We start from the raw sequence: 19737 nt of genomic DNA on the forward strand, positions 1-19737 counted from the left end.
CACGTGCTATAGTATTGTTTCCTGCTACATACATCTTTCTTCCAAAATGTATAATCACTTATTCAAGCATCTTCAAATGAACAAAAGTTCACATTTTACCAATATGTTCATAATTACAGTAGTAAGTATAAAGTGCCAACACAATAAAAATTCATTTATCGAACTTCAAATTCTTTAAAATGGTGAAATAAAATTATCCTCTTGGCTTATGATGTTTGGAATAAAACATGTCTCCAATTCTTTCTGCTTCTGGAGAAGGCCCTGAAATGACAAAGTGAGCTTTTTATAGAAGTTGAAATTAGTTCTATAGAGCAGCAACTGACCTACACAGAGCAGTAGATTAAGAAATAGCAAGGTTTAATAGAAGTTGTAATTATGCCTGTATTGAGCTAACTGTGCTATTGCCTTTTTACTTACCACTTTACTGTGTTTCCTGCTTCAGGTTTTAAAAATTATTCAAAGTGAAGGGGAAAGCACTATCTACTGCTGAAACCTCTAGAATGTTGAGACTCCATTGATGGAAATCAAATTTCTACACAAAGATTTAGTGTTACTACAACTCTATTTGTTCGAGGGGAGATCATTGGTAATATAATCCCACCTTGAACAGATACATGTTCAATAGAAAAACTTCATGCACGGTTATAGTCATTTTTGTTGTGTCCTTTTTTAAGATGGATAGCTAACAAACAGGATGCAATAGAAATACTCCTTTTATGATTCAAATGAAAAGGGAGAAATCACTTATCCCAAGCCAAGGAAGATGGTTGTGTAATAGTTGAAAGATTAAGTTTTATGTTCAGCATGATCAACCACACCATTACAACTAAAAGAACTACAGTGTGGTAGTGGATGGGAGGTAATTCAACATATTTTCCTTGTTCCATGGATTTGAACAAAGGTACTATGCTATAGCGGGTGGCGCTGCGGGTTAAACCACAGAGCCTAGGGCTTGCCGATCAGCTCCCATTGTTGGGTCCCTGCTCCTGCCAGCCTTGCAGTTTGAAAGCACGAAGTGCAAGTAAATAAATAGATACTGCTCCAGCGGGAAGGTAAACGGTGTTTCCGTGTGCTGCTCTGGTTCGCCAGAAACAGCTTAGTCATGCTGGCCACATGACCCAGAAGCTGTACGCTGGCTCCCTCGGCCAGTAAAGCAAGATGAGCACCACAACCCCAGAGTTGTCCGCGACGCGACCTAACGGTCAGGGGTCCCTTTACCTTTACCATGCTATATAACACTCTTACTTCAGCTGCTTCTGATACAGCTAAAATAGACCCAGCTTGATGTTCAGATAAGGAACATGTTGAGTTGGATCAGAGGGTATCTGTATAAGAGTTAATGTAATAAGAAGACACTTATGGATCTGATCTAGTCTACCATTATGCTTGCCACATGCCAATGGAAGCCTACAACCAGGACATAAGTGCAATAACAATATTCTGTTCATAACGGTAAACTTTAAGAGTTCACATACTTCTGTTTGTGCAAGAGGTTGTTCAAATGGATGGACATCTTTTAGATTTCATTTTACTTGTCATAACAAAGCTTTATACAAAGGGCAATGTAGACCTCTGGGTGAAATAGGTTTTGTTTGCCCCTCTGAATCTAACCCATTGTGCTTTTGGTCTGTGTCCATCCATTTCCTAAACCATGCCTTACTCTTATCCACTACCACTCAACAAAAACCCATGTGAGGAATGGAAATACAAATGGAACAGCATCACAAAGACAAATTATAACAAAACAAGAAGCAAAACTAGAAGGTAGGATTAAAACAGCATAGTGTCTGGGCTAGATCAAGGATAGCTGTGCAAATTGTTCCTGACCCACTTAACCACATTTGCCCTCAAGCACATCTATAAATTCCATATAAGAATCCCTGTTTAATATCTCTGTGTGATATCCAATATTGTATACATTTTCCCCTTTATTTTCTTACCTACTTGAACCCTCCAAAGTGTATTTGGTGAAGAGCAGGAGATGGAGAGGAAGTCTTGTACCCTGTTTCTCCGAAAATAAGACGTAGCCATAAAATAAGCCATAGCAGGATTTTAAAGCAGTTTAACCTAATAATAATAAATTTTATTTATACCCTGCCCTCCCATGTCGAAACCGGGCTCAGGGCGGCTGACACCAGTAAAATTACAATAAGACATAAAGAAAAACAATAAATTAAAATACAGGTTAAAATACAATTTACATTTAAAATTTTAAATGCAGCCTCATTTTTAAAAAAGGCCCAAGTCAAAACCATAAAGGAGGAAAACATAGGGGTCAGACTGAGTCCAGGCCAAAGGCCAGGCGGAACAGCTCCATCTTGCAGGCCCTGTAGAAAGATGTCAAATCCCGCAGGGCCCTAGTCTCCTGTGAGAGAGCGTTCCACCAAGTTGGGGCCAATACTGAAAAGGCCCTGGCCCTAGTTGAGCACAATCTAACCACCTTATGGCTCGGGATCTCCAACGTATTGTTATTTATGGACCATAAGGTCCTCCGTGGGGCATACCAGGAGAGGCGGTCCCGTAGGTACGAGGGTCCTAGGCCGCATAGGGCTTTAAAGGTCAAAACCAGCACCTTAAATCTGATCCTTGTAGGTTAAACTGTATCATACTTAATAAAAAACTAAGACATCCCCTGAAAATAAGCCATAGTTTGTTTTTTTGAGGAAAAATAAATATAAGACGGTGTCTTATTTTCGGAGAAACACGGTACAAGCATAAATCTTATTTATTTTATAAAAATTATATACAGCTTGACTATAAACAAAGCCTTGAAGTGGTGTACAAAAAGATAAAATAATAAAATCCACACAGTTAGTTTCAGTGTGACAAGGCTCATCCTTGTTTTTTTGAATTTACCATTCTGACAATCCAATTTGTAAATTGGATTAAGAAATTCTAATTACATACTTCTGTAATTAGCACCTTACATTTTTCACCTACACAGTGGTGCCTCGCTAGACGAATTTAATTCGTTCCATGGGTCTTTTCTTATAACAAAAAATTCGTCTAGCGAATCCCATAGGAATGCATTGAATTTTTTTTGAATTTTTTTTTGCCCATAGGAACACATTAATTGAATTTCAATGCATTCCTATGGGAAACCGCGATTCGCTAGACGAATTTTTCGTAAAACGAATTCGTCTAGCGAGACAACCGCTGCTAGAAAAAACCTTTCGTTAAGCGAAAATTTCGTTAAGCAGGGCATTCGTTAAGCGAGGCACCACTGTATTATAAATACAGCTAGGAGAAAATAAGTAGGGTTTGCTATAAGTACAAAATTGATAGTTATACTATAAATACATGGAAATATTTTACAACAGAAGATAAAATTGACAGTTAAGATATTCTACAACATGATTAAACAATCTAGAAATATACTGAATATTGTTGTAATTACTCTTGAAGAACTAAAGGTCACAGCAAAGTATGAAAACTAGTACCTTCTGAAGGACCAATAAGATTCGTAGCTCTGTTAAAGAATACAATGCATAACCTTTAATCTTTGTTTCAGACCTAACTACTGGCATTCTTCCCACTTAGAAATTAGTCCCTCAAACTATTTGCTGCACTGTACTTAGTTCTGTTTGGTTGGTAACCCACCAAAAGGGCTCCTAAAACATTTGGAAAGATCTATCAACTAAGGAAAAAATCCAACAAAATCTTAAGTTCTTAGCTAACTCACACACAACCTTGTTTAAGAAAATCTGCAATCAATTTTATCTTGAAATGAACCATCATGGAAATTCTGAAGAGAACCCACATGCCAGCTGCATACTGCTTGCCAAACCTGTATTAGGCATACACTTTCCATTGGGTCTTTCATGTCAACCAGTTGGAAGAGACCCTGAGGGTCATCTACTCCAACTCCTTGCAATGCAGGAATCTCAACTAACTCATACATGAAAGATGACCATCCAGACTCTTCTTTAAAACTCCCAAGGAGAGTCCACCACCTTCTAAAGGATACTGTTCCACTGTCGAGCAGCTCTTATTGTCAGAACCTTTTTTCTGATGCTCTTGATTACATTACTAAAATATAAAATTCACTAGGAAATAAATTCAAGGGTACATTAGCTCTTAATATGAAATAAGTTGCTTCAGTTTTTATTCTTTCAGTTATTATGATTTCCCTGTCTTCCCCCAATATGTGCCTCACACCATCTCCAAATCTGCTTGAGGGAACACCCATAGTAGATTTCGGTAGTGCGTCTGGAGAGGGAGAGAACATTCCATGATGAAAGTTGCACTGATGGAACATTTACCTTAGTCACGTGCTACTGCTACGGTATGTTGACTACAACCTATTTTACCTACTGTTAAAATGTAAGCAAAGTGCTATCCTACCTCCTGCCCTATTTTCTTCTTATAGTGCCACAGCACTGTAGGAAAGAGGGCCAATATATAATTTCTACCCTATAATTTCTACCCTTAAAACATGTGGAGAGCAGAGGAAATACTCTGGAAGAATCCTTACAGAAGTATATACTGCTGTTCATAGATGGTTATGCAATAAGTTGCACTGATGTGAAGGCAATTAACACATTATTAACATCAAGTTATGCTACCTCCACAAGGTAGCTAATAACAGTGAAATTTGAAAGAACATGAACTAGATTCCCCCCCCCCCAAAAAAAGCAGCAAAGCAAAACACTGAATCAGGAAATAAGAGGTTTCAGAACAATTGACTTCTACCTACATGGCTGGCTCTTAGAAGCAAGAAGACTTCTGTAAAAACAACAAGCCTGAAGTCTTCTATACCTAACTGAAGAGAACAAAAAGGAACACGAAACTTTGGCACAAATAAAAGTGCAAGCACACAGGAAGGGGTGGTTTTAAAAAAAAGAATTTGAGGAACATATTGCTAAGAACGTTAAAACCAACAACAGTAAGTTCTTTAAATAACAGGAAACAGTCGAGGAAAATGACAAAGGAGTCAAATGAATGCTAAAGGAAGATAAGTAGATTGCTGAATGAATTCTTTGCATCTGTCTTCATGACAGAACATATAGGGCAGATCCCAGTGCCCAAACTAACCTTGCTCGGCCTAATAGACAAAATAAAAACTAACAAAATTGCTGGGTCCGCATGGCATCCACCCCGAGAGCAAATGTGAAATTGCTGGTGGTCTAACAAAAATATGTAAATTGTCCCTTGGATCAGCCTCTGTATCTGTGGACTGGAAAGTAGCAAGTGTAACACCAGTTTTAAAAAATGGATCCTGGGGAGCGGTGGTCCTGGGAATGGAAGGCCAGTTAACCTAATGTCTGTTCTGGAAAACTGGTATTGTTAAAGATAAAATAACCAGCCATATAGCAGAACAAGCCTCACTGAAGCACAGCTGTCTCATGAACTTATTAGAGTTCTTTCAGAGTGTCCACAAGCATGTAGATAAAGGTGGTCCAGTTGACACTGTACTTGGACTTTCAAAAAGCTTTCAACAAAGTACTTCAACAAAGACTGCCAAGTATGCTTCTAAATCAAGGAATAAGAGGAGAGGTCCTCTTGAGGATAAGAAATTAAGTTTTGGGAAGCAATGAATAGGAATCGGTGGGCAAGGTTCAGTATTGGGACCTATGCTTTTTAACTTGTTCATAAACAATCTAGAGCAGGGGTCAGCAAACTTTCCCTCAGACCTTGTGGGACAATATTTTGGGGAAAAAAATGAATTCCTATGCCCCACAAATAACCCAGAGATGCATTTTAAATAAAAGGACACATTCTACTCATGTAAAAAAATGCTGATTCCCGGACCATCTGCGGGCCGGATTTAGAAGGCAATTGGGCTGCATCCGGCCCCCGGGCCATAGTTTGTGGACCCTGATCTAGAGTTAGGGGAGAGCAGTGAGGTGGGCCAAGTTTGCTGATGACACTAAATTATTCAGATTTGTTAAAAGATTTGTATAAAGAGCTTCCTCTCCCAACAATGGTGGTGAAATAGGAAATGCAGTTCAATATAAACAAGTTTTTCTCCCTCATAACAAAAGAACTCGTGCACCTCAAAGCGAAATGTTGGAAAATTCAGGGTAGATAAAAGAAAGTACTTCTTCAGAACTTGCTCCCGCAGGATGAACTGATAGCCACCAACGTAGATGGCTTTTACAGAGGATTTGACGAATTCACGGAGAAGGCTATCAGTCACTACTAGCCATGATGGCCATGCTCTGCCTCCACTACTGGAGGCAGCAATGCTTCTGTTGGAAATCTTGGAAGAGCAGAGTGTTCATCTTCAGCTAGCGGGTTCCCCATAGGCATCTGGTTGGCCACAGTGAGAACAGGATGCTGGACCAGATGGGCCAGTGGCCTGATCCAGCAGGCTCTTCTTATGGAAGGTGGTGCTGGAGAACAGAGCTATGTGCACTCTGTGGTCTGTTGTGTGCCCCCTAAGCTAGCCTGCTGCCCTCAGAGGTAATGGAAGATGTCCCATTGCAAGTGCTGATGTAAAAACCTAACTGTCAGGCCAGGGAGCTTCTGTATATGGAACTGACGGACTCATCATCTTCATTCTCAGAGGAAGCAAAATGTCTTGAACTCCCAACTCAATCTAGTTATTTATTCCTACTATATTCAAGCATCTCCTTCAGCTCTAACTCTATTACAGTATAGAAGTGAGAGTTGCCATAATAGTGAGGCTCTTTCTACCACAAGATGAGGAACTAGACCAGGCATCCCCAAACTTCAGCCCTCCAGATGTTTTGGACTACGATTCCCATCTTCCCTGACCACTGGTCCTGCTAGCTAGGAATCATGGGAGTTGTAGGCCAAAACATCTGGAGGGCCGCAGTTTGGGGATGCCTGAACTAGACAAAGTGACCAAATGTGTAACTATTGCCTCTAGAGTAACTTCTGAACCCAAGTGCTTTGAAGCAGTGGAAAGATAATCATGTCTGTACTGCTCTCCTCATATGAAAGTGCCAAATCAGTGAAAGAGATTCATTTTATTCTAGAAACATTTTACCCATGCGGCACTTTTTCTCTGCTGTGCTCTTTTTGTGTAGAGGTGGACATTTGTCTGGCTTAGGTATCCATACTTGAGACAGAAGAAGACAAGCATAAATGGCATGTTGCTAAATGGCATTAGGAAAGATGAATGAGGTCAGGGATACAAAACAGCAAAAAGGTAAATAGCCTTTGTATTTGATAGCATAAAAATAATAATAATGCACAAGGAAGACTTGACATTGCTGGTGGTTGGACTGGATGACCTTTGGGTCCCTTCTAACTCTAAGATTCAATTATTCTATTACTGTTAGGGAGAACAATAGAGTTTGCCACCAGAAAGCTCTTCCTATGTTTAGTCAGAATCCCCTGTGTTGTAACGTGAATCTGTTGATTTGGATCCTTCCCTCCAGAGCAGGAGAAAACAAGCTTGCTCCATTCTCCTTTGGATATTTGAAGATGGCTATCGTATCTCCTTTTCCAGGCTAAACATACCCAACCACCTCAACCATTCCCCATAAAGCTTGGTTTCCAGACCCTTGATCATCTTGGTTGCCCTCCTCTGCACATGTTCCAGTTTGGTAATATCCTTCTTAAATTGTGCTGCCCAGAACTGTGACATATTACTCCCAGTGCGGTCTGATCAAGGTAGAATAGAGCAGGGCTATTACTTTCCTTGATCTGGATACTATATTTCTGTTGATGCAGCCTAGAATATAGCATTAGCTTCCCCACCCCTGCTGCATCACACTGTTGACTCATGCTAAGCTTGTGGCCTACTAAGATCCCTAGATCCTTTTCACATGTACTACTGGCAAGCCAGATGTCCCTCCATTTTTTATTTGTGCAGCTGGTTCTTCCTGCCTAAGTACAGAACTTTACATTTGTTCCTATTGAAATTCAGTTTGTTAGTGGGGCCCAGTTCTCCAATCTGTTAAGGTCATCTTGAATCCAGATTCTGTCTTCAGTGGCTTCTTCTTCCACTTTGGAAATTAGATGAGCACCCCTCAATACCTTCATCAAAGTAGTTTCCAAAGATGTTGAACAACAACGGTCCCAGGACAGAACCGTCTGGCACCCTACGTGCCACTTTTTCCAGAATGAGGAGGAACCATTAGTGAGCACTTTTGGGTTTGGTCAGTCAACCAGCTACAAATCCAACTAACAGTTATCTTGTCCAGTTCACATTTTACCAGATTCTCTGCAAGAATATCATTCAGGACTCTGTCACAAGCCTTCCTGAAGTCAAGATCCACAGCATTCCCCAGATCCACCAAATGAGTTTCATCTGGCATGACTTGTTTTTGAGAAACCCATGCTGGGTCTTGGTATCACAGCATCCTTTCCTAAGTGCTCACAGATCGAATATTTAATGGTCTGTTCTAGGACCTTTCCTGGTATCAATGTCAATCTGACTGGTCAACAGTTACCTGGGTCTTCTCCCCCCTTTGAAGATAGGGACAACCTTTTCCCACTGCCAGTCCACAGAGACCTTACTTGTTCTCCAATAATTCTCAAAGATTATAGACTGAGATTGCAAGCTCCTTTAGTATCCTTGGGTGCAGCTCAGACCCTGGAAATGTGAATTCATTTAAAGTATCTAGGTGTTCCCTTACCACCTCTTTTCCTATATTGGGCTGCAGCTCCCTCCTTGTATCATTTATTCTGTTGTCACCAGGTTGGGCACTGCTTTCCTTTTGGATGAAGAGAGGCAAAGTAGGTGTTGAGCAGTTAGTTACTCCTCCTCTCTGTTACCCAATAGCATTTCTCTGTCTTCTCCCTGCACAGAATCTACTACTTGCTTGTTCTTCCTCTTGCTTCAAACATAGCCGCATAAACCTTAAAAAATTATTTTTAACCTCTCTCGCAAGCTGAGGTCATTCTGAGCTTTGGCTTTCACCCTGCAACTGTTGGCTACTCATGTACACTTTTCCTTCATGATTTCTCCTTTCTTCCATTTCATATAAGTTCACTTCTTACATCCCAGCTCATCTGCAAGTTCCTCAAGCAGCCACACCAGTTTCTTTAGTTGTCTCCCACTTTTCTTGTTGGAATTGTCTGCCTTTGTGCCTTCAGTATTTCACCTTTAGGAAGCTCCCATCCATCTTGGACTCCCTTCTCTTTGAACATTTCTGATCATGGGACTTCTTCCAGTAGTAGTAGTAATTAATAATAATAATAATAATAATAATTTATTTATACCCCACCCATCTGGCTGGGTTTCCCCAGCCACTTTGGGCGGCTTCCAACAGGATATTAAAATACAACTATCTATTAAACATAAAAAACTTCCCTAAACAGGGCTGCCTTCAGATGTCTTCTAAATGTCAGGTAGTTGTTTATTTCTTTGACATCTGATGGGAGGGCGTTCCACAGGGCGGGTGCCACTACCAAGAAGGCCCTCGGCGCTGGACCTCAGTGTCCGGGCAGAAAAATGGGGGAGACGCTCCTTCAGGTATACTGGACCGAGTTCCTTAAGCTTGTTGAAACCAGCATTCTTGAAGTCCAGAGTGCATGTTTGACCACACTCAGCTTTCCCTTGATTGTGTATAATGAATCGGTTCCTCCCTGTTGGTGAGGACTAGGTCCAAAAGAACCCCCTTGTTGCTTCTTCCACCTTCTGGGAAATGAAACTGACAGCAAGACAACTGAGGAATTTGTTGGGCCTTATATTCTTGTCAGATATATTGGGGTAGTTGTAGTCTCCCATGGCTACTAAATCTCTCCTTTTTTGAATGTTTGTTAATCTGCTCTAGGAAGGCATCATCCAGGTCCTCAGTGTGGGTTGGAGGTTTATAGTAAGGTTACTATTGTTTCCCTCTCCTACAATCCATATACTCTCAATCTGCCTTCCATACTTCGTCACAGATTTCTTCACAAGTGTACCCATCCTTTATATATATATAATACTACCACTCCCTTCCTGTTTGATCACCTTTTTTTGCAGGTTGCACCCAATTCCTATGTTCCAGTCATGAGTTTCATTCCACCAAGTGCCAGTAATGCCTATTAGGTCGTATTTGCCATCCTGTATTCAGAGATCAAGTTCTTCTTGCTTGTTTCTCATACTCTATGTATTTGTGTAGAGACAACTGAAACAGTCATTCCTCTGAACACTGCTGCCTCTGTGCCCCTTCATAAGTAGTCACATGTCACCACCAGTCTCTTGATTCTCTGGGGAGCTGCAGGAATCATTCTGTACCCTGTCCCTTCCACTGTCACCTTGGTGTGTTCTGAGGTCTGCAACTACTGTACTTGCTCCTCTGGCCAAGAATCTGTGTCTGAGATGAGGGCACGGAAGCAATTTTGTAGCTTCAGTAATGTATTGAGTGATCTTCCTCCCACCTAGGGGAACCCTGCTTGCATCTCTGTTCCGGGACACCCAGGTCTGTGGACCAGTGTGGAAACCCCTGTATTAGAGCAATCAGAACCGCCACATGAGGTTGGAATATTTGAGTGTCAGAGAAAAAACCTGATTGAAGACTCCACTGAGGAAAAGGTGCCCTGCAATTTTTGCACCACCAGGAGAGAAAGGAATTTTTTCCTGAAACTTGAATACTGTTGTATGTAAACCATGAAACTAAGGAAGTGGGGCTCATGGAAGCAAGATTCATGATGGTTAAAGAAGATGGATAATATTTCTTCCTATATACATTTCTTTTCATTACTCAAGAACACTAACAAAACAGGCATATGCAGCCACTCTCTATTGATGGACGGGAAATTGATGCAAAATTATGGAACCACTGTTTTCATTCAATGAACAAACTGAGATTTTAACTCTAAAACTTCCACAACTCCTTTGTCTTAAAGACTATGTGTGTGTGTGTGTTGGTTCTCAATATTTAATGTTTATATATTGTTTTTAATTTGTTTTTACCTCTACTGATGTAACCATCCCTATGACCATGGGGGTGAGGTGTGGGATATAAATCCAAATAATAAATAAAATTACAACAGTGTGTCCAATGACCTTTTTATGGTCACCTCTAGTAATTATGCTATATGGGATTCAGAATTGTATCAGAACTGGACAAATTGCTCCGGCCTATGATGCATATACTGTATCAAAGTATAAATGCAATACAGAATCATAAAGTTGGATCCAGGCATGTTCTTGGCGGAACTCCACTAACTGAATGCTCCGGTAGGCAAAAGTGGAAGGTGTTATTCATTGGTTCCTCCTTCCCCCAGCAGTCCTCATGCCATCTGCCACATTGTCCCGGAGGATCCCCCAACCTACTGGGGCAGATTTTCAGGAAAGGGGGCATCACCAAAAGCCCCCTCCACTGGATCTAAGTTCCTGCATGCCCATTTCAAGATGGGGGATCTCTGGATCCAATCCATTGATGTAATGGATTCAGTATTTCTAAGGAGTTCACCCCCATTCCATTTGTTTTATGGTATTTTAAATCAGAATGTTTTGTAACAATTGCATTTTATGGATGTTACAAGCTACTTTGGGCATTCTGGTCAAAAGGCAGGATATAAATCTAAAATATACAGAGGAGGGCTGTGTAGTAGTCACATCAGAATACTAAACGGTGAATTCAGAAGGAAATTAAAAACTTTTCACGTCCTTTCAAATGTATGGACCTTTGACAAAACAATCCTCATAAATGACTTCGGGACCTTGGACTGAAAGGTAGGGTCTAAATCAGGGGTAGTCAACATTTTTATACCTACCACCCACTAATACATCCTTCTTGGTGGTAAAATTTTCTTACCGCCCACCAGTGCTGGATGGAAGGATTCAGCTTGTGCCGTAGAACCCCCTACCGCCCACCTAGAATTCTGAAACCCCCACTAGTGGATGGTAGGGACCAGGTTGACAACCCCTGGTCTAAATCAAGTAAGTAAAGTGATTTTAGAATAATGTGACTGAGAGGAAGAAAACATTCAACTCAATTGTCAGCTGTGCATTAATCAAAATGTTGATGGAAAAGATGTACCTATATAAATCTTTTTTAAAGAGCAATTTATACACACAGCATAATTTTACATTCCCTCTCGTACAGCAGCCAACATGCAGATTGCCAGTTATTAGTCATCCACTAATTTACTGATGCTGCAAGCAAACTAATACCAAAGTAACTTTCATTGTCATTCATTTAATAATAATAATAATAATAATAATAATAATAATAATAATAATTTCTTTCTACCCTGTTCATTTACTATTTAAGCAACAAAGGTATGTTTTCTTCAAAGTAAAGTTTAGGGTGTCTGAAACAGTATATTTCATAATCATGTCAAATGTTCAACTGAAAAATAAATTGGATACAAGAATTTTGGAAAGTTCTCAAAGCCAAATCTACATATTACACAGAATGAGGTGCTGGAAATATCTGGACTGTACCCACTTTCAATTGCAGTTTCTGGGGAAGCTATTTTTTTATAAACCCTCCTCAATGTCAAAAATATTTCATCATCTATCCACCTGTGGAAAGATATGGTGCATAGCCAATTCTGTGCAATATGTAGACAGGCTCTTGTGTGTCCGCATAAAGTTACTATAGAATGAGAAAATAACGTGCATGCCCATGAGAGCTGATCCACACCTGACATTATATTTTATTGCCCATTAATTAGATTTTAGATAGGTTCCAATTAATAAATATTGGTAGTACTGTTTAAAATAAACATAATAAAAACTAAATGAAATATATACCCATTAATTCATAAGATAGGTCCCATTAAATGAGAATTCCCTCTCAAGAGGATATAAATAGAATGTGAAGACAACCAGATGCTAAGAAGTTAGGATCAGAAAAGAGAATTGTTCCTTTATGAAAGATGGAATACCAATCAAACTAAATTATCAATCCAGATAATACAGTACCTGTCGTAGTTCTGAAAGTCCTTTGAGTATGGCCTGCTGTCTGTCTCTCACCACATTAGGATTAAAAAGTGGATCCCTTATGTGATCGGAGCTAAAAATCTGTCGTGGTGTATGGCAAGCATCTAAAAGTAAATATAGATGAGATTAACTGTACTGAAAAATCTTACTTTTTTTAGTATTATGCAAGATTAGTATTTTCAGTGTTTAAAGATGGTTCTAACTTCAAATGGATCTGGAAAGAATGCAGTATGTATATAAGCTTCTAAAAGAAGACATTTTCCATCAACATTTTGAAATTAAAATATTCTAGTGTATTTTGAATTCATTGGTACATCATGCTATATTTATTATTAGACAAACATTTTAGATGTTATACTGGATTGATACTTTATTTTGCAGTTTTGTACTAGAAGCTGTTCATTAAAACAAAAGCATCTTTGAAAAAAATATTTAAGTTCTGTGCAATGGTATACTATTCATTAATCAAAGGCATTTCTTTAACTTTGTTTTGTAGTACCGTTTGGCTGCTGATATTGTGGATCATGTGTTGAAGGCCTGGTCATGGGTGCATCTGGATCAAGGTAATACACTTCATTTGTTCGCACGTAAGGAACAAAGTGAGAAGAAGGTGGCCTTTCAGTTTCAGCACTTTGAGGTGCTGTTTCACTCTGATGCTTATCTGTATAGGTACTTTTCTCTCTTCCGTCATTGCTATTATGAGCTTCGAAATCAGGAGTCTTTATTTGCTGCGGCAATCTGTTTTTAACTGCTGGAACGGGTGGCGAGTCAGATCTGTTTTAAAACAACAATAACCTTCAGACCTGTTTCTAGAGAATCAGTAAAATAAGGTGGAGAAACATGTTTATAGTTGCTGCATATAGGAAGGTGAATCAGTAGCCATGAAGCGAGAGCTGCTGTACAACTGTATGAAATATGGGAAACACCAGTGAGAGAGGAACAGATCATGTGGCATACTATTAACAAGCAAGTTTCCTTTGGGACATTGTTTTTATAGGACAAGGCAACTTGGACTGCAGTCCAAATCCCCTTGTACTTGGGGAAGAGGTGTTGGATTGTGTGGAGCCAATCCTCTCCTTGCTTCTGATAACTCGGCCTCCCTCCAACCAGCACAGACCCCCCCCCTTCCTACCACCAGCAGAATCTGGCAGAGAACCCCAAAACGGAGCATTCTGAGGGCAGGGCTGAGCCAGCCTGGGCTACATGAGCCAAGCTGCTCTCACAGCCATTGCCAGCCTGCGCTGAGCCACATCCAGGCCCAATTGCTGCACCAGCACGAAGCTGGCACAGGTATTAGGCTCAATTCGCCCGACCACCCTCCTGACTGCTTGGGCTGCAAATAGTTTTGCCAATCGACACAGCCATAGCAACGGCAGGTTTGGATTGCAAACTTCCTACTTGAATAAACAGGAAGAAAAAACACACATTTTAACAAACTTGTTCAGGGGAATTCTGAAATGTTTAACACAAAATACATTTGTGATTAATTTGTTATAGATCTAAAAAGTGAAGACAGCTATATAATGTTTTCACATACATCAATTTTGGACATTCATAGAATCACAGTAATAATCAAGATGGTTGTGGCAGAAAGATTAGTGACATGAAAATTCCTTCTGTCTGGTGGGTGTGCATGAAATATCTACACTACAGTGGGTTAACTCACCACCACCACCACCACCATAGCCACTCACTACTTTTGACAGGCAGGGACAGGTGGTCAAACGTTTGACTAACCAGCCAGCTTCTGAGACACTTTCCCACTGTACAAGCTGTATTGCAGCCGTCTGAATAGCATACGTGGGGTTGGATTCCTCCTGTATGTCCACAGGACAGAACCGTAACTAATGTTCCATTAACTGGTTGCCATGCAGGAGGCATCCAGGATACTCAGGCCAACAATTCTACTACAGGATGGACTTACTCAGGTGGTTGGCAGCACTTGCTGCAGGATACTTTGCAAAGGCTGCCTCTACTTGAGAACGTATTTTGACTAAGTATTTAGCCTATAACCTAAATGCTGTGTTGGAAGAGATACCTACACAGAATTCTGAGATCCAATAAGATAGTACTGGTTTTTTTGGGTGTGGGTTTTTTTTTTTAAGAACCCAAATCTGTTTTGTTTTGCTTTGAATCTATGCTGTGGAGGAAGACCATACCTACCGGACACCTGTGAATTTTAGACAATATTTCCTCAATGTTTTGAAACCAGCCAATTGAAAGATCCCAATCGACCTTTTCTCTTGAATCCCTTTAGAACCTGTGCATTCCTAATCTCTGTTTAAGCTGCTGTTTAAGGGGACAAAAATGACTGACAGGTAGCTTGAAGGCTTCTTTTCCTCTTGTTGGGTCGTTCCTGTGTCTAGGGATGTGATGCATGACCTGTTCTGAGGGTTTGCACTACCCCTGAAAGTTTGCAGTCTGGGCGTGCTCCTGGATTTTAACGTGTCAGTGAAGTCTCAAGTAGCTTATGTGGCAAGGAGTGTACTGTTTATGCCCATCTTAGGCTGATTTGCCAGCTACAGCTGTCCCTGGACCGGGAGAGCCTGGCCTCAATTGCCCATGCTCTGATGACCTCCTGTCTGGACTATTGTTATGCATTGGTTGTGGGCCTGCCCTTGAAGGCATTCAAAGGCTGCGGCTAGTATAGATTGCAGCTGCTACTCTTGAATTGCAGCAGCCCAATGGGGCCACATAACACCAGTCCTGAAACTGCTACACTAGCTGCCAGTGAGCATACAAAGCATAAAATGGCTTGGGACCAAAGTACCTTCCCAATATTCCTGACCCACAATTGACAGGTGAGGCCTTGCTGGTTGGTGGTGCTGCCACTTAAGAGTTGCTCAGTTGGCAGTGACATATGACAGGGCCTTCTCAGTGGTGGTTCTGTGCTTGTGGAATGCGCCCCCTGGCAAGGCACATCTGTTCCCCTCATTATTGTCTTTCAGAAGGAATTTAAAAATATTTCTATTTTATGGTTGTAAGATACTGTTCCTGGCAACCCTGAAATCATTGACTGAGAGAATGACCATTTTAAACTGTTTTTAGGATGTTTTTAATGATATTATTTTAAAATGTTTTATTGATGTGTTTGCTACCCTGGGCTCCTTTGGTAGGAAGGGCAGAATATAAAAATGTTGCTCAAAAAGGCTGGAGTGAATCTCCTTGCAACTTGCCTGTCAGAGGTTACTGTCCATTCTGCAATGTTTAGATATTGCTCAGCACAAAACTTTTAATAACCCTACTCCCTGACCTTAACCCTTGGTACTTCAGGGCTGAATGACAAGGAAGGAGATTCATTAACTCCTGTGGTGGGTGGTGAATGATAACTACTATTTTGAAAATCCCAGTATGGTACCCGTTTTATCCAGCCTCAAAAGATGTAGGTGCAAGGGAAAAAAAGGAAACCAGAGGTCTGGGGAAGAGATTGGTTTATTTCATAAAATTTATAGACCGCTTGTTTTTTTAAAAAAATCAAAGCGGTTTCTTCCTAGTTAACCCCACTTGGCTCCACTTGCCACTTCACACTTCAGTATAGAGACTGAATTGATGCTGTACAAAATGGCTACCCTGTTTTCGGTGTTGGCTAGACGGCCACTGATGCCTGAAGGCTCTGACAGGACAAACCTTAGAAAGTAATGGGAGAAAATAATCAGACTTAAACAACATACAAGATTGTGTGTTTTTCTCCTGGCTGGTGTCAGCCCATTCTCCCTTTCCCCTGTCTGAGAAAGTCCATGAGTTACCACCATACAGGAGGGGCTGAGAGAGCCTAAGGAACCTAGCTGATCCAGACCCCGTCAGTTGAGCAGGTGCACCCGTGGCATAGGCAGGAGGTGGCCAGTGAGGATAAAAAGAACACTACCCTTTCCTGCAAAGGAATAAGGTGAGGGGTTGCTAAAGGCTTTGAAGTTCTTGGTGTGTTAGAGCAAAACTACCTTACATCATTTACTGCTTTTTCCTCCTTCTAGGCCACTGAGGTAGAGAGAAGAGGCAATGCAGCAGATCTTTTGGGAGGCTGTCTGGGACCCAAATCATTGGAGCACTGAAAACTACTGCCGTAATCTCTTCGACCAAAGTGGAGGACATTGCTAATGCCACATTCTGTAAAGCTGGACCTGACAGTCCCACCACTACCAAGAAGGGGACAGAAGCGCATTGTGCCACGTTTGGAAAAGTTTGGCTTTTCCAAGGAGGGAATAGAAGCTTGTACCCCATTCTGTGAAGCTGGGCTTGACAATCCCACCTCCACTGAGTGGGGAACAGAAGCCTATTCTGCCAATGTGGGGAGATTATCGCTCTCCAGTAAGTGAATCTGTGGTTGGATCTGCCATTGTGTTCTCAGGTGGAGCAAGGAGCAGTCTTGGTAGCCATTACATGCCTCAGTTGGAATGTACAGACTCTCTGCTGACTTGTTGCTGCAGTGAGCAACCTGGTCCAAGATGGTGCTGCTGGAGACGAGTGCAGAAGAAAAAATGTGAGAACCAGAGTCTCAGTCTATTTTCCCTACTGCTTCTGAGAACTGAACAGCTTTATGTATTTCTGCACATTGTCTTGATCTGAATGAAACAAGAACGCATGTGTATCTGCATCTACTTCAGCAGCTACCAGACCCCTACCCTTTGCAGATCTGTACATTGTTTTCCAGATACCAGCATTTTATTTGCTTTTAATATTTGAATTCTGCTTTTCCACCAAATATAGAGCTCAAGGCTCAGAATAACAACAACATTGGAAATTGGTGACTGTTTATATCAATGTAATTATATACAAACACATACAGTAATATAAGGCAAAAACAAATTCAGCAAGCAATATTTCGATACAAACTCATTATAATTCAAAATATCCAAAATATTCACAATTTTGATCACAAGGGAGGCGGGGTTGGTCTCACTTAAGGAGACCATGGAGCAAACACTCCCTTACATATCTCAGGGGTGTTCAATATGCAAGTGAGAATGTGTAGCCATAGCCAAAGCAAAGAAGAGGAAGGAAAGCTGAGGAGGGGTTTCCTATCCATTTTTAAAAAAAAGAAAGTTATGGACCTGGCAAGGATGTGAAAGAGAACAAGGTAGTTCTGCAGAAGGGAGCTCCTGAGAACCATGAAAGATTACACTAGCAAAATTCCAAGGCGAGGCAGGAAAGGAATTGGAGCAGCCTCAGGAACTGGCTGAGTAGTCAAAGTTTGATCATGTGCCCTTGCCAATTCTAGACGGTGGTGTACTCATTGTAACTCATTGTACTCCAGACGCATCCTGCATGCCAACCAGGGAACATCAGCTGTAACTTCATGTTTGTAAATTAGATTGTCTCAAATTGTTGAATTCTGATTACACAGAAAACAGTGGCGTTCCTCAGGTTTGATATTTCAGTGCCATATGATGACTGTTTCGTATTGGAAGAAACCAGAAAATGGTGTTCAAGCAACCTGGCCACCAAATTCTGTTCCAACTTTCAGCTGAGGTTTCCTAATAATCTTCAAAGGCAGTCCCACATGTAATGCATGGCAGTAATCTAACCTAGAAGTTAGCAGAGCATAGGCTATCCCTGTACAGATGGGGTGCAGCTGGGCCACCAGCCGAAGCAGATGGAAGGCACAGGTCACCAAGGCCACCTGAGCCTCAAGCGACAGCAAAGGCTTCAGAAGTCCTCCCAAGCTATGTACCTGCTCCTTCAGAGTGTTAACCCCATCAAGAGCAGGACGCTTTCTATCCATCTGGTCTAGGGGGATGCCCACTAACAGTGCCTCAGTCTTATCTGGATTGAGTTTCAGTTTGCTGTCTCTCATCCAGCCCATTACTGAGGCAAGACAACGGTTCCACTGCCACACCTGCAGAAGCTGAAGTAGAGTTGTGCTGACAATGTACTCAAAAACTCGGGCTAACCCACTCAGCAGTTTCATGTAGATGTTGAACATCATAGGGGAAAGAATTGAACCCTGAGGATCCCCACAATTATTATTATTTATTGAATTTATATACCGCCCTATACCTTCAGGTCTCAGGGCAGTTCACAGAATAAAATCAAAATGTTAAATCACATAATCAAAATAAAAACAACCACCCCATAACTGCCCCCCCAACCCCCACATCTTAAAAGGACATAGGATGCCAAATCAACTAAAGGCCTCGTTAAAAAAGGAATGTTTTTGTATAATGAAGGCGCCAGGCAAACTTCCCTGGAGTGAGCATTCCAGTGAAGGCTCCACTAGACTGAAGAGCACTCCCTAAGCATCGCCCTCTGAAAATGACCATCCAAGTAGGACCAAAACCACTGCAAAGCAGTACCACCCAGTCCCAACTTGGTCAGCTGCTCCAGGAGGATGCCATGGTCAATGACATCAAAGGCCACTGAGAGGTTGAGGAGAATTAACAGGAACACATTTCTCCTGTCTCCCATCAAAAGTCATCATACAGGATGACTAAACCATTTTCTATGCCAAAACTGGGCCTAAACCCCCGACTGAAATGGATCTAGAAAATCACTTTCCTCCAAGAACACCTGGATCTGGTCAACAACCCTCGAAGAGAGACTGGCAACTAGTCAGTAGTTACTTAAAATTTTCAAACCCAGGAAGGATTTCTTAACAAGTAGTCTTATCACTGCCTCCTTCAAGCAAGCAGAGCACCCCCTCTCTTCAGGGCACATTCATCACCTCCCCTCCCTGCTACTTTTCATCAGTCAAGAGGGGCAAGGGTCCAGAGCACAAGTGGCTAGCCTGACTGATCCAAGCACCTTGTCCACATCTTCACGTCTTGCCAGTTGAAACTCATCCACCACAACAGGACCAGGCAGTGCTCTGGACACCCCTAGAGAGTCATCTGCTGCAACAGTGGGGTCAAAGTGCTTTGCACACCAGTTCCCACAAGCTACCATCAGTTGTGTCACTTCCTTTGGACCAGACTGTCAAAGGCCTCATACTACACAGAAAAGCTCCG

General features: G+C 41.4%; 2 protein-coding genes across 11 annotated transcripts in view; one reads left to right on the forward strand and one right to left on the reverse strand.

The window, feature by feature from the left end:
- The window catches only part of TASOR (transcription activation suppressor), a 67456-nt gene extending 50616 nt beyond the window's left edge, over nucleotides 1–16840 (forward strand). The window contains exons 24-25 of one of the 3 annotated variants that reach the window (XR_004692009.2): nucleotides 13293–13359; nucleotides 16768–16840. Coding sequence is in view for 1 of the 3 variants with exons in the window: in XM_060271427.1 (XP_060127410.1) it covers nucleotides 13293–13309 (17 nt within the window). In the remaining 2 variants the exon portion in view is untranslated. Of the gene's footprint in view, nucleotides 1–13292; nucleotides 13384–16767 lie in introns of those variants that run through there. The other 2 variants (XR_004692008.2, XM_060271427.1) reach the window with 2 other exon arrangements.
- Nucleotides 133–19737, reverse strand: part of CCDC66 (coiled-coil domain containing 66) — a 37312-nt gene continuing 17707 nt past the window's right edge. For 5 of the 8 annotated variants that reach the window (XM_035106357.2, XM_035106358.2, XM_035106356.2 and 2 more), the window contains 3 exons: nucleotides 13296–13570; nucleotides 12779–12900; nucleotides 133–261 (listed from right to left, as the gene is read on the reverse strand). In XM_035106357.2, coding sequence (XP_034962248.1) covers nucleotides 175–261; nucleotides 12779–12900; nucleotides 13296–13570 — 484 coding nt within the window. In that variant the 3' untranslated portion in view covers nucleotides 133–174. Of the gene's footprint in view, nucleotides 262–8252; nucleotides 12901–13295; nucleotides 13571–19737 lie in introns of those variants that run through there. The other 3 variants (XM_035106359.2, XM_060271428.1, XM_060271429.1) reach the window with 2 other exon arrangements.

The sequence above is a fragment of the Zootoca vivipara genome, chromosome 2 (genome assembly GCF_963506605.1).
Source record: "Zootoca vivipara chromosome 2, rZooViv1.1, whole genome shotgun sequence".
Taxonomy (NCBI): Eukaryota; Metazoa; Chordata; class Lepidosauria; order Squamata; family Lacertidae; genus Zootoca; species Zootoca vivipara.